Source organism: Dermatophagoides farinae, chromosome 2 (assembly GCF_024713945.1).
Source record: "Dermatophagoides farinae isolate YC_2012a chromosome 2, ASM2471394v1, whole genome shotgun sequence".
Lineage (NCBI taxonomy): Eukaryota > Metazoa > Arthropoda > Arachnida > Sarcoptiformes > Pyroglyphidae > Dermatophagoides > Dermatophagoides farinae.
The window spans coordinates 4,088,733-4,100,548 of NC_134678.1; the positions used below are offsets into that span (position 1 = coordinate 4,088,733).

At 35.2% G+C, this 11,816-nt stretch overlaps 5 protein-coding genes across 5 annotated transcripts; 2 read left to right on the forward strand and 3 right to left on the reverse strand.

Annotated features, from left to right (window-relative positions):
- Positions 1 to 48: 48 nt before the first annotated feature.
- Positions 49 to 1,145, reverse strand: LOC124498885 (uncharacterized). The gene has a single exon (XM_047062707.2). The coding sequence runs from the start codon at positions 1,143 to 1,145 to the stop codon at positions 108 to 110; it is 1,038 nt and encodes a 345-aa protein (XP_046918663.2). The 3' UTR covers positions 49 to 107.
- Positions 1,146 to 1,838: 693 nt separating this feature from the next.
- On the forward strand, positions 1,839 to 3,351 carry r-l (rudimentary-like). Its single transcript, XM_047062696.2, has one exon. It carries the CDS (start codon positions 1,839 to 1,841, stop codon positions 3,318 to 3,320), a length of 1,482 nt encoding a protein of 493 aa, XP_046918652.1. The 3' UTR covers positions 3,321 to 3,351.
- On the reverse strand, positions 3,321 to 4,672 carry LOC124498879 (mitochondrial ribonuclease P protein 1 homolog). Its single transcript, XM_047062700.2, has one exon. The coding sequence runs from the start codon at positions 4,626 to 4,628 to the stop codon at positions 3,366 to 3,368; it is 1,263 nt and encodes a 420-aa protein (XP_046918656.1). The 5' UTR covers positions 4,629 to 4,672; the 3' UTR covers positions 3,321 to 3,365.
- Positions 4,673 to 4,703: 31 nt separating this feature from the next.
- On the forward strand, positions 4,704 to 10,097 carry Cc2d2a (Coiled-coil and C2 domain containing 2A). The gene is made up of 6 exons (XM_047062685.2): positions 4,704 to 4,855; positions 4,908 to 7,575; positions 7,636 to 7,959; positions 8,012 to 9,137; positions 9,198 to 9,614; positions 9,740 to 10,097. The coding sequence occupies exons 1-6, from the start codon at positions 4,837 to 4,839 to the stop codon at positions 9,956 to 9,958; spliced, it is 4,773 nt and encodes a 1,590-aa protein (XP_046918641.1). The 5' UTR covers positions 4,704 to 4,836; the 3' UTR covers positions 9,959 to 10,097.
- Positions 9,963 to 11,601, reverse strand: LOC124498884 (solute carrier family 25 member 16). Its single transcript, XM_047062706.2, has 2 exons — positions 10,998 to 11,601; positions 9,963 to 10,937 (listed from the first exon to the last, which is right to left on the reverse strand). The coding sequence occupies exons 1-2, from the start codon at positions 11,215 to 11,217 to the stop codon at positions 10,135 to 10,137; spliced, it is 1,023 nt and encodes a 340-aa protein (XP_046918662.1). The 5' UTR covers positions 11,218 to 11,601; the 3' UTR covers positions 9,963 to 10,134.
- Positions 11,602 to 11,816: the final 215 nt, after the last annotated feature.

Consider the following 11,816-nt stretch of genomic DNA (forward strand, 5'->3'; position numbering starts at 1 on the left):
CAAATTTAATACATCTCAAGAAGAAAAATGTGGTTAAAATATTTTCACTCCAATCTGGGGGATGTAGTAAAAAATTTATTTCAATCAAAATGTATATAGGATTTGTTTTATCGATGACAATTTGGTTGAAAAATGAATGAATCAATATCCTGTTGTTGGCTTATCATCAAATCAATGGCAGCATAAAGATCACGTTGCCTTAATTGAAAATAATCAACAGTTTTGCCCAAAATCGACTGAAATCGATCACGAGTAATCGGGAAAAAAATTTGCTCTACAAACAGTGCGCCAGCTAGCTCTTGACGTAAATGGTCAATACATTCCCGTAATGATGATGTACATCGTTGCTCATTTGAATGTAACAAACGAATCAATGATTGATCGAAGAAAAAACATAAATTCTGATAGATTGGCTCCTTACGACATGGCTCAATATGGAAATAGAGATGAAGTTCTCCAAGATGAATCACATCTTCATCATTGATCATCAATTTATCAGGATTCAATACCCCCATAGCGAATATATTATATCGCATACGCCAACTAGATCCTGTGCCAGAATACAATGGTTTCGGGTAATTTCCACGCGGAAATAGACTTGCCATTAATGAATATGGTGAATGGCAATTATCGAAATTGTTCAAAATTATATAGTTTCGTAGCTCATCTCGATGAATGAATAATTTCTCCCTTCCTTGATCATCATAAAGGTTGACAAAATTGCCCCATGATTTAAGAAAAAGGTTATGATTTCTGTTGACCATCTTATCGGTGTTATTCCATGTCGGTGTTTGTCCTTCGATTGATTGTTGTCCACTCATATCATCATCATCATCCTCTTCATCAATCGTGCCTGTATCAACAAGCCATGAATTTTTCAAATCATGACAATTAAGACGGATATTTTCTCTTGATCTATCCTTTTTTTTCTGTTGTTGGTCCTTATTTAAATATTGATCATCACCACCGGCAGATGTTGAACATTGATCAATCTCCTTATCTCCATAGAAGCTGGTCAATGCTAATTGTTTCCTATTACTAAACATTTGAGACGGTCTCTTATCTTTAAAATTTGTTAGATTGATCAGAAAATTTTTCAATAAACTCATTTTTTCACCTGTTGTTCGAATTCGATTCATGCTCATTTTTTCCCTTAGTTTTTTTTATATATAATGCTCTCAAATTCAATTTCGAACTCTGATCGAGGGGCGAATTAATGGTATTTCATATATGAAAAAAAAATTCAAAAAAAAACCCCTTTCCCCCTTTTCCCGGAGGGATTTTTTTCTGTGTACAGAAAAAATTCCTTTATTTTGCTTTAAATTCAGAGTTTCTATATGAAGTGAAATGGTAAAATTCAAAAATAATCCCAAGTGTTGAATAAACTACTCGGTGTTTGTAAAAATCAAAGATCAATTTTATTTAAAAACGAAAAACGAAATTTGTGCTTCGGTGTCCAATGTGTCAGTGTGAATGTTTTGTTTGTAAAAAATGTTTGTTCAAATAAAAAGTTTGAAAAAATGCCTTTGTTCAAAAAAAATAAGAGTTTGAAATAAAAAACTAAAATATTGCCCTAAGCACATGTTTTTGTGTGCTGCTCACACTGGCCATCAATTCGGTATATCGTTAAATTTTGCTGCACTAAGCCATTTGATTAGCTATATAGCAACCAAACATGATTTCAAACTTATTCCCAAGACTATTTCGACACCGAATATGAGCATGTTGGCATGCACATGGCATATTATTATTATATATAAGTTGATGATGATTACGACGAAACCACCACTTGTACGATTTTCAACCTTGATGTCCATATTCATTCCTCTGTTCAAATCATGGCCAATGATCACCATTCCGTTGATATATTTTCAGTCATACGGCGGCTGTACGAATATAATGCATTAAAATTTGGCCAATTCAAATTAAAATCTGGTATCGAATCGCCCGTCTACATTGATCTTCGAACTATCATTTCGCAGCCGGATTTGATGATCGATCTTTGTCATCAATATGTTCCTTTGATGAAACAATGTCGTTTCGACCTGATCTGTGGCGTTCCCTATACGGCATTGACAATGGCTACATATCTGTCAACCAAATTCCGTCATCCAATGGTCATGCGACGTAAGGAAACGAAACAACATGGAACCAAACAAATATTGGAAGGCGTTTATCAACGAGGCAATCGCGTTCTTATTATCGAAGATCTTATCTCTTCGGGTTCGTCCATTTTAGAAACAGCATTAACCTTACGTCAAGCCGGACTGATTGTAACGGATGCAATCGTTTTTATCGACCGTGAACAGGGCGGAATTCGAAACCTTCAACATTCAGACATTGATATCAAAGTGCATAGTTGCATTCATTTTAGTGAAATGATCACCTATCTGAAAGATGAAGGTCATATAACAGGTGAGAAATCCAGTGAGGTTCTTGAGTGGATCCAATCAAATTATTGTGCCATACCTGCTACGTTGCATAATCAGCTTGCATTAACCACTTGTTCGTCATCGTGGAAAAGCTATGAAGATCGAGCCCGGTTATGCCAGAATCCTCTTGGCAAACGTCTGTTTGAATTGATGGCGATGAAACGTAGCAATCTTTGCGTATCAGCCGATCTAACCGATTGCCATTCGATACTCAAATTGGCCGAACTAGCTGGTCCACATATCGTGATGCTCAAAACTCATGTGGATATAATCGATGATTTCAGCATGGATTTTGCTCGCAGATTGCGAGATTTGGCTAAAAATCATAATTTCATATTGTTCGAAGATCGTAAATTCGCCGACATTGGTTCAACCGTCCAGAAACAATATGCTGGAGGCTTATTTCGGTTATCTGAATGGACCGATCTAATCAATGCTCATCTGTTGCCTGGACCGGGTCTTATTGAAGCTCTACGTCAAGAATTTATGGCCCGATCATTTAAAGATAGTCAACAACGCGGTTGCCTCTTGATTTCTCACCTTAGTTCTCAAGGAAATTTAGTACCGGTTGATTATGCTCAAGAAGCTTACAAGATGGCCATTAAAAATCCTGATTTCATTGTCGGTTTTATTAGCCAGACTAAAGTGTGTGCTGACCCTGCATTCATCCATATGACGCCTGGTGTAAGAATCGGAAACGAGAAAAATGACAAGCTCGGTCAACAGTATACAACTCCCGAAGATGCTATCCAGAATAAGGGAGCTGATTTAATCATCGTCGGCCGCGGTATAATATCGAAATTGGATTCTTCCTGTGAAGAATTCGAAACAAACGTTATCTTATATAAACAGCGCGGTTACAATGCATATATTAATCTTTGTCAATGATAAATAATAAAAATAAATGTGTTTATTATTATTTATATGTGTTTATTATTGAACAAATCGATAACTACGTTCAATTCGATGAAGCCGTTTGGCGATAGCTTTCATTCGAATCTGATCCTCTAGATGTTGTTCTTCCATCGAACGGACTTTACGTTGTGGAGCGAATTTCCGGATAGCCAATTGCCAATCACCGGTAGCTTTGACTGCATGTAAGATTGCTGCCACTTGATTTAGGCATAGATTCTTATCTCCTTGTTTCCATAGAACATTCTCATCTAATGGCAAGCGATAGCATCGAATACCTTCCGATTGGGCTTTCACATGTGAAACTTGTCGATGAGAACTTCGATCATTATAACCACCTAGTATATAGATGTCATCGTGATCATATCGTTTAAGTGAAAGTTTAGCATGTGGACTTAGGTAGACCAATTTATTCTTAGGAAATAGATCCGGACGACTGAGATAACTTTCCAGGTGAAAGTAATGTTGTTTTAAATCGTCCATTCGTTTTATATGCCGCGATAATTCATACACAGTATGGTCGCCAGCACGACAATTGGTGAAATGTACGTCATAGGATAATGATTCAGGATAATCACGATTGATACGATTCTCATAAAACATTATGGAAATCTGTTTGGCCAGCAAGCCAATCTCTGACGGTTTCATGTATTGATCATAATCCAAATCGACAATCAATTTCTGTCCAAACAAGCACGTATGTCGTAAAAAGTGATTGTTACGATAATCACGTACAGCTTGTTTCGTTATGCGAGATAGTAAGGAATTGTGCCATAAACCATAAACTAGCTGGCCTTGTCTGTCGAATATTCCATGTTCCCAGTCATCGTTATCACCATATTTTTCTCGTTTCTTTTCTTGAATTTCTTGCTTTTTGTAGAATTTTTTCTTGTATGAATTGAATTTATCACATTCACGAGTGTAGAAAAATTTGATCATCTTACGTAGTTCCTTCTCATCATGGTATGTGGTCAACAGTTTTTTCATATCGTTCATAGACAGAACCGATGGTACCTGTTGAGTCGTGTACTTTTCTAGCTCATAGATGTTCAGGATTTCTTCGATCTGAGTTTTACGTTCCGGATTGATTTTGAATAACATTTGAAATTGATCGACACTAACCACTTTGAATTCTCGAGCATTCTCGTATAATTGCGATGTTAGATTCAATTTTTGATCCTTGTTACTTACAGCCAACAAATGTAGATCTCGATTGGTTCGAAAGATTAACGAGCCAAATGATTTTTTCCATGAATTCAAAAAAGAATTAATCATTTTTTTCATGAGTGTTGATTTTTTTTTAATTAAAATTCGACCAAAACAATGCATGCTTTACATCTGTTGATACTCATGCCATCTATTGATGATTGAATAAAAAATTTGATAAAAGCTTTAAAAATTTTAAAAAATCTAGAATTTCACCATGGAAACCATTATGTAATATAAAATAAATAATATATAATATTTATCATGATGATGAAATCCTATAAAAATGGACAAATCTTTTGAAGGTAATGTTTTTTAATCGCAATTGTTTGATATATTGATTGATCTTTTCAAAAGTTCAAGGCAATCTGAATGGAAAATATCGCAAAGCTGTTCGCAGCAAAATTCTAAAACGAATATACGATAAGAATATTTTAGATCCTTTCGAAGATCCAGAAAACAATAGTAACGAGCCTAATCAAAATGATGCATCCTCATCATCACAACTTTTAATTCCAGATGATTCATCAATCGACCAAAAAATTAGACGTCGTTTGTCAAATGATTGGAGAAAAACATTGGAACGTGTTCTCAACTGCAGCGATGGTTATCTGGATAACAAGCTCGAAATATCGCGTAAAGATGCCATTCAATTTTTTATCAACAATGTTTGGCAAGATGATTGTGAAGAAAGCGATGGTGGTGACGATGAATACCCAAATGAAACATCGAAAAATAGACGAAAAGGTAAAAATAACAAGAAACGCAGTAAACAAAGATCGACCCAATCTTCAGTCCATCGTGCCGTTCAATTTTATGAAGACTCGGATCAAGTACCGGTGGTTCGTCGAGCTCGAATACCTTGGTCACATCATAATCAACAACACAAAAAAATTGATATCAATCATATTCTCACCGTCGAATTTGATGCAGCAATTACTGATGATGATGAAATTGATACCCTCCAGCATTTTATCGGCCGTCGAGCAGTATCCAGATTAATCAAAGAGCAGATTGAATTTAATCAATTTTTTCGTATTCATATTATGGATAGTTTTCAGGAAAGATTCGTCTTTTATGAGCCAGGTGCATCAGCCTTTCAAGATCTAATGTTGAGCCGACACAATGATCTGGTACAGAAATCGAAATTGTTTCCCCTATTGGCAAGAAGTTTGATTTTCATTTTAAATGTTCCAGATAAAAGTGATCCTGAGCTATGTTTAAACAATAAATCATTCATTTTGAGTATTGGCTCAATAAAATTAGATCTGTGGAAACATCCGACAATGAGTAATGTTGATAAAAATGTGAAAAAACTACTGCTAGCTTTCAAAAAATACGAGAACTCCATTTCGTCCCACTCTAATCGAATGCTGGATACAATGGAGCAACAGATCGATTCTATTGCAAACAAATTAGAAAACTCTATGCCAAATGATAATAAAGAATTGATAGATGACGAAATCCGAATGGATCTGGATCTTCTTCAGCGTTTACTCGAAAAGCATGATAAATTGATTGCTGATCGTCGACAATCATTAATCAATTTGATTCAACAGTGGAGTTTATTCCAGAATAATTTGGATCAATATCCTGATTCAGATGAATTGCATGAAATCGATCTCCGTTTGGATGAAGTCGAAACAATCGATACGGAAAAGGAAAGCAAACAACTGAAAGAATTAGTTGCAAAACGAGAAAAAATTCATCGCTTGATTGTGGATGTAACCAAAGTCAACGATAGTCAGCTAAATAAGGAAAAAATTTTTCTATGTGATGGTCGACTCCCGGGTGAGCCAAAATTTCGGCCAATCGAGTTGATTTTGCCGCAGAAGTTTTCCTCATCTACATCTTCATCTTCATCATATTGTATTGAAATCATGTTGGGCAACAAGATTGTTGCTGCTTTCGAGAATCATCATTTAAATTATCGAACGTTTCAAACATTTTGGGATCTTAATTATCGTTCGTTTCCTGTTCCTATTTGTCTGGATCCGGTATATCCAACATCATTAATTATAACAGAAGGCGAAGAAGCTTTTATCGCAAACAAATTACCCAAAATCCGCATCAAAGAAAAAAATAATGTTGCCAAGACCATTAAATCAATTGCTGAGATAAACATAAAAAGCTTGCCTTCTTCAAGAATAAATTCAAGACAACGATCTATACAAATTGAAGAAACATTTCAATGTTTATATGATGAAATTCCTAGTAAAAAAAAGTCTAAAAACTCTGTAGAAGGCAGCTTGGAATTTCGAATGTTCTGGTCTTCACTACCTGAATCAAATATTGATCTCGACCTATTTGTTATGTATGATGTGGAAAAGCGTCAAATCAAACAAATGGCTGAGTTGAAACAAATTGAACAATGGCTTCATGACATTCGATATCAAGTGGATTTTTCGGACTCAACAAAAACCGAAGACCATGATGATCAACTCAATTATCATAGGCAAATTGAATTGATGCAATTATTGTTGCGACAAAAATATAATCTTGAGATAGCCGCATTGTATGAGGAGAAAAAGCTACACTTGAATAAACTGACTTATCCTGATGTTTACGATAATCATCATCAATCCAGTGAGGATGGAAGTTTTTGTACGACGGAAAAAATCGAACAAAACAAACGATTCCAGATGATGATCCAACGTCAACAAGGACAAGTTGATTATCGTTTTTTACCTTTGACAAACACAGACGTTTTATTTATCAATGACCAGACGAACAATAAACTGGAAAAATCATCCACGAATAAACTTCTCGACTTTATTCGTCTATCTTCGAAACAACAATTCGATCGAATCTTGGGAGAGGATCAAAACGATGATTCTGTCGTCATTTTTCAAAAATTGTATTCAGCTATTGACGATCAATCTCAATTGAATTCGTGGTACAAAGCTGTAACAGGTGTTTTAACACAAATCTGGGAACATTCAATCAAATTGGATAATAAACAAACCGAACCAGAAATCATCTCTCTAAATGAAATCATCAAAGAGCAAACATTTGATAACGTGAGGTAGATATTGTTTGCACGTGGTCATTTGTTCTATTATAATTAATCATATCTATTGTCTAGTGGAATAAATTTTTCCTGGCTTGATTGGTTATTCAAGTCACCTTCTGTTCATAACCGTAAATTGAATCCTTCACGACGAAATCGTCATAAAGAGGCATTGAATATTTCAGAAGCCATTGAAGGGGAAATACAAATACATTTACTGCTCCAACATGCAGCGAACGTACCTTTAAAGATTAATAGGCGAGAAAAAAGTTCAGATCTGCTATCTCAATCTTGTAGTTTTGTTGAGATCAAAATTGATCATAATCAGCAAACAATGTCGACATCATTTTCCGATGGATCCAAGCCGAGTTGGAATGAAAGTTTCAAATTCAAGACTAAGTATATAGTGTTTGTTTTTTCGTAATTTTTAATATTTTTTTTTTGTTAACAGATTGATTCCTACGAACCATATTAATCTAAATTTGTTTTCCGTGAAAAAACATATTGATGATTCAGATCCAATTAAGTTTGATATGTCCAATGATGAAAATTCAAAATTGGAACGATGTTGGTTGGGACAATTGCAGTTACCACTCTATGTTCTCATGTTCGTGCCGAAATTAGAGGGGTCATTCCGGCTTTTATCGCCCTATTTTCTTCCAATATATACACGTAGTCGCAAATTTGATAATTTATTGAACCTAAACCCGTCGCACCGACGTCCTCTCACAGATGATGATGATGATAATGATGACGATGATAATGATGAAAATTCGGAAAAATTATCTTCAATAGGTTCATTGTCTGATATTTCCTTTTCATTATTCATCACAATGGATCCTCATATTGATTGGAATTCACCTTTGAATATTAATTATCAATCAATCGAATCAACGGAATTACTTGATTATTGTAAAAAATGGTTACAATCGTTGTATCAACGATTTCCACGGCGAAGATTCATCTGTGTGGTCGATAATCTTGAACATCGTTCAGTATTAGCAACACGTTTCCTGGCACCTTTAAAACCACCAACATTCGATGAATTATCTCCTATTCAATTTGAGTTGAAGAATGAAAAAAAGAAAGCTAAACTAAGCAAATTAGCATACAAGGATCACTTATATATCTTATTGATCATCCGTTATGTATCATTGATTTCATCATTATTGGAATCAAACCAACATATCATGAATTTATCAGCAAACCGGCGATTTTTTGACCGATGGTCCAAGTCAAACATCTGGATGGATGCTTATCAGTTTCTGACAATACGAATCGGATGTCAAGCAGAGCATGCCATCTTGCTTGCATGTTTTCTTCAATACATGAACAAAAAAGCTTACATAGCTATTGGAACAGGATTATTAGACGGACCTACTGCTTATGTGATCATTTATCCTGAATCCATTGATACCGAAACAAATATCAATTCTACTATTGAAGGTTATGATGCAAAGAAAAAAGATGTGAAAAATAAATGGATTCTAATTGATGCAAAACGTGGACGGCAATTTTTCGTGCAAGATTATCATTGTACAATGATTTCGATTGATTCGATCATAACGCCTGACAATGTAAGTGAAAATGATCTCCAAATCGGCTTTGATGACATTATGTCTTTTGCTTCTTTTCAGATTTATGCAAACGTACAGAAGAGCACACATCCTAATTCAATTAGCTACGATCTTCATCGAACTAATCGCTGGCAACCATTATTTAACCCTCGAAATCAATCGGCGTCAGTTCAAAATTTAGACATCTCCATACAACCACAAACAATCAATTATGGTTCAATCCGTAGTGATTGGGCAAAATTGTTTGAAATAAAAGTAGAAACGTACCTTCGTGAGCAATTTATGTCCTGGCGAAGACATCAAACCGGATCGTATACACAGTTTAATCGTTTTTGTATGCAGATAATTAAACAATTATTGCCTGAACTAGAACGGCATACGGTGCTCATTGATGGAAATCGGTCTTATTCAAGCAAACTAGCCGAACTAGAAGATCTAATACAACGAAATCTAAAACAAATCTTGGACGTGTATGAGGTTCGTGTCTCAAATCATTATTACTTTCACCATCAATAGATTTCGGATATTTTTATCCAAATATTATTCGTTCTTGTTCATTTACTGTCTTGGAAAATTTCTATTTCCTCACTTTTTATTTATAGATGATAAGCTATCCATTGAATATTGTTGGTCATTCAGCAGCAGACTTGGATCAATTATCTCGATTGATTTATGCCACCAACCTACACTTGACACATTTTGGTCATCCGAATCAAGTGGAATATGTCATATCCTGTTACGTTCATCCTTATCCTTCTGATCTTTTTTCCTTGTGGATTTTTTTGGCCGCACTAACAACTAAATCGATTGCCTCTACTTGAGAAATTTATTTATCAAGTGTTTTTATTCAATACATTAGTTAGAAAAATTATTTTGGATAATTCCGAGTGTATTTTATAAAAATGGATAATACTAAAGAGAAAAAAACCTAGATAATAAAAAATAATGATCACGATGGAATGATGTTCGATTTGATGCGGACAATACTGTTGTTCGGTCAGACGCCTGTTTCCAATCCAAATAATTGTTTTAAAAGTTCATATGTACAGAACGACATGGCCACCATTGGAACGGCGCGAATATAGTTGACACTCATACCACGATATAGGCCACGTATAACACCATGTGATCGATATGTCAAAATAAGTGTTTGAACAAAACTTTCTGAATAAATGGCCGTTTCTCGGCTAGTCATGGCCAATTGCATTCGTCGTCTGGCTACATCCAATGGATATATGGCCGTTTGACCAATGGCTCCGGCTATACCACCACAAAGAAATTTTGAAGGAATATTTAGCACTAGTTTGTCGTTGGGCGCTCGATAACAGGTCCATGTAGGTGCATAATTGACGCACCAATATTTCAAACGTTCGAACATATAGAAATTACATCCACCATATGGAATCATGGCCAACACTGTCGGCGTGATTCCTCGATAAAGACCCGTTATGCCACCTTCGTTACGAAACACTGATACTAATGTTCCCAAAATGGTTGTTGGTGCACCGGCTGTTTTGATGGAAATCAATGGATTTCGTTTAGTATTGACGACCGTTGCTAAACGAGCACGAACCAAATCCAATGGGTATGTCATTAGAACGGATGTTACACCAGCCATCGAGCCAGCAATGAATTTCAATTCATGATTTACATTCAAACGATGATTATTTGGTATATTGGCTCTGAAAGAATTCCGTTCATCATCAACGAACATTTGAGATAGTACACGTTTGTAGGCTTCAAACGACATGAATTGTACAGCCGCATATGGGAATATTCTGACCATTTGAGCGCCATTCCCTGTCATGATTTAGTTTTCACATGATTATTGGGTTAATAAAAATACTTTTTACATTATACCTTTATAGAGACTGAGAAAACTTTCTTTCTGAACAATTTCAACCAATCCGGACAAAACACCATGATTTCTGTAGTGGCTATTATGAACTTGAAGCAAGATTTTGATTCTATCCAATGGTGCAACAGTCGTTTTCGAAGTCATACCAGCTAGACCACCAGCTAAAAAGGATTTGGCAAAAAATCGCCAATCTTGTTGCTGTTTGGCTGACACAGTTTCCATTGTAATTCAAAATTAAAAAATGGAAATACAATCAATAATTGAAATGTCCGATGGAAATGGTCATCATTATCACAACCATCTTGACGACACAGACAGTGAGAAGAACGTTAAAAACATATTTGAAAAGCATACACATATAAACTAATTCAATGGACTATAGAAACAAAAACTTGCGAAAAAAATCAATGTTTCAAATTGATGTTTTTTTGTTGTCCAGTCCACTTGTTAAAAAGAGAAGATATTTTCCCTTTGAGCACTAATAAAATGATGATTTTTTGAAATAATAATAACTACTATATCACAATGTTTTAGTCAACAGATGATTTTATTTGGAATGGCATTCACAAGTGTAACCGAAGAAAAATCCACTGATACTGCTGACGAAATAGTATTTACTTAGTTTTTTTTGCTTTGTTAGTCAGTATGGATAGTCGTAGTGGTAGCTAGAAAATTATGTTTATTTTTTCTTTTAATGTATCGCTAATGTGTTCACTGAAGCTTTTTATCGCCATTCTGGCTGCCGGCCATTGATTAATGCAATACAAACGTATGTATGGTTTCTGAGTAAGAGTAATAGCAATACAAACGATGGTGACGGC

Bases quoted from the DNA above. Each gene is read 5' to 3' on its own strand.
- LOC124498884 (XM_047062706.2), bottom strand. From the start codon at position 11,217: ATGGAAACTGTGTCAGCCAAACAGCAACAAGATTGGCGATTTTTTGCC. The intron at 10,938-10,997 runs GTATAATGTAAA...AAATCATGACAG, and splicing joins TTTTCTCAGTCTCTATAAAG to GGAATGGCGCTCAAATGGTC.
- LOC124498885 (XM_047062707.2), bottom strand. From the start codon at position 1,145: ATGAGCATGAATCGAATTCGAACAACAGGTGAAAAAATGAGTTTATTG.
- r-l (XM_047062696.2), top strand. From the start codon at position 1,839: ATGGCCAATGATCACCATTCCGTTGATATATTTTCAGTCATACGGCGG.
- Cc2d2a (XM_047062685.2), top strand. The intron at 9,138-9,197 runs GTAAGTGAAAAT...GCTTCTTTTCAG, and splicing joins CGATCATAACGCCTGACAAT to ATTTATGCAAACGTACAGAA. The intron at 9,615-9,739 runs GTTCGTGTCTCA...TTTTATTTATAG, and splicing joins AAATCTTGGACGTGTATGAG to ATGATAAGCTATCCATTGAA.
- LOC124498879 (XM_047062700.2), bottom strand. From the start codon at position 4,628: ATGAAAAAAATGATTAATTCTTTTTTGAATTCATGGAAAAAATCATTT.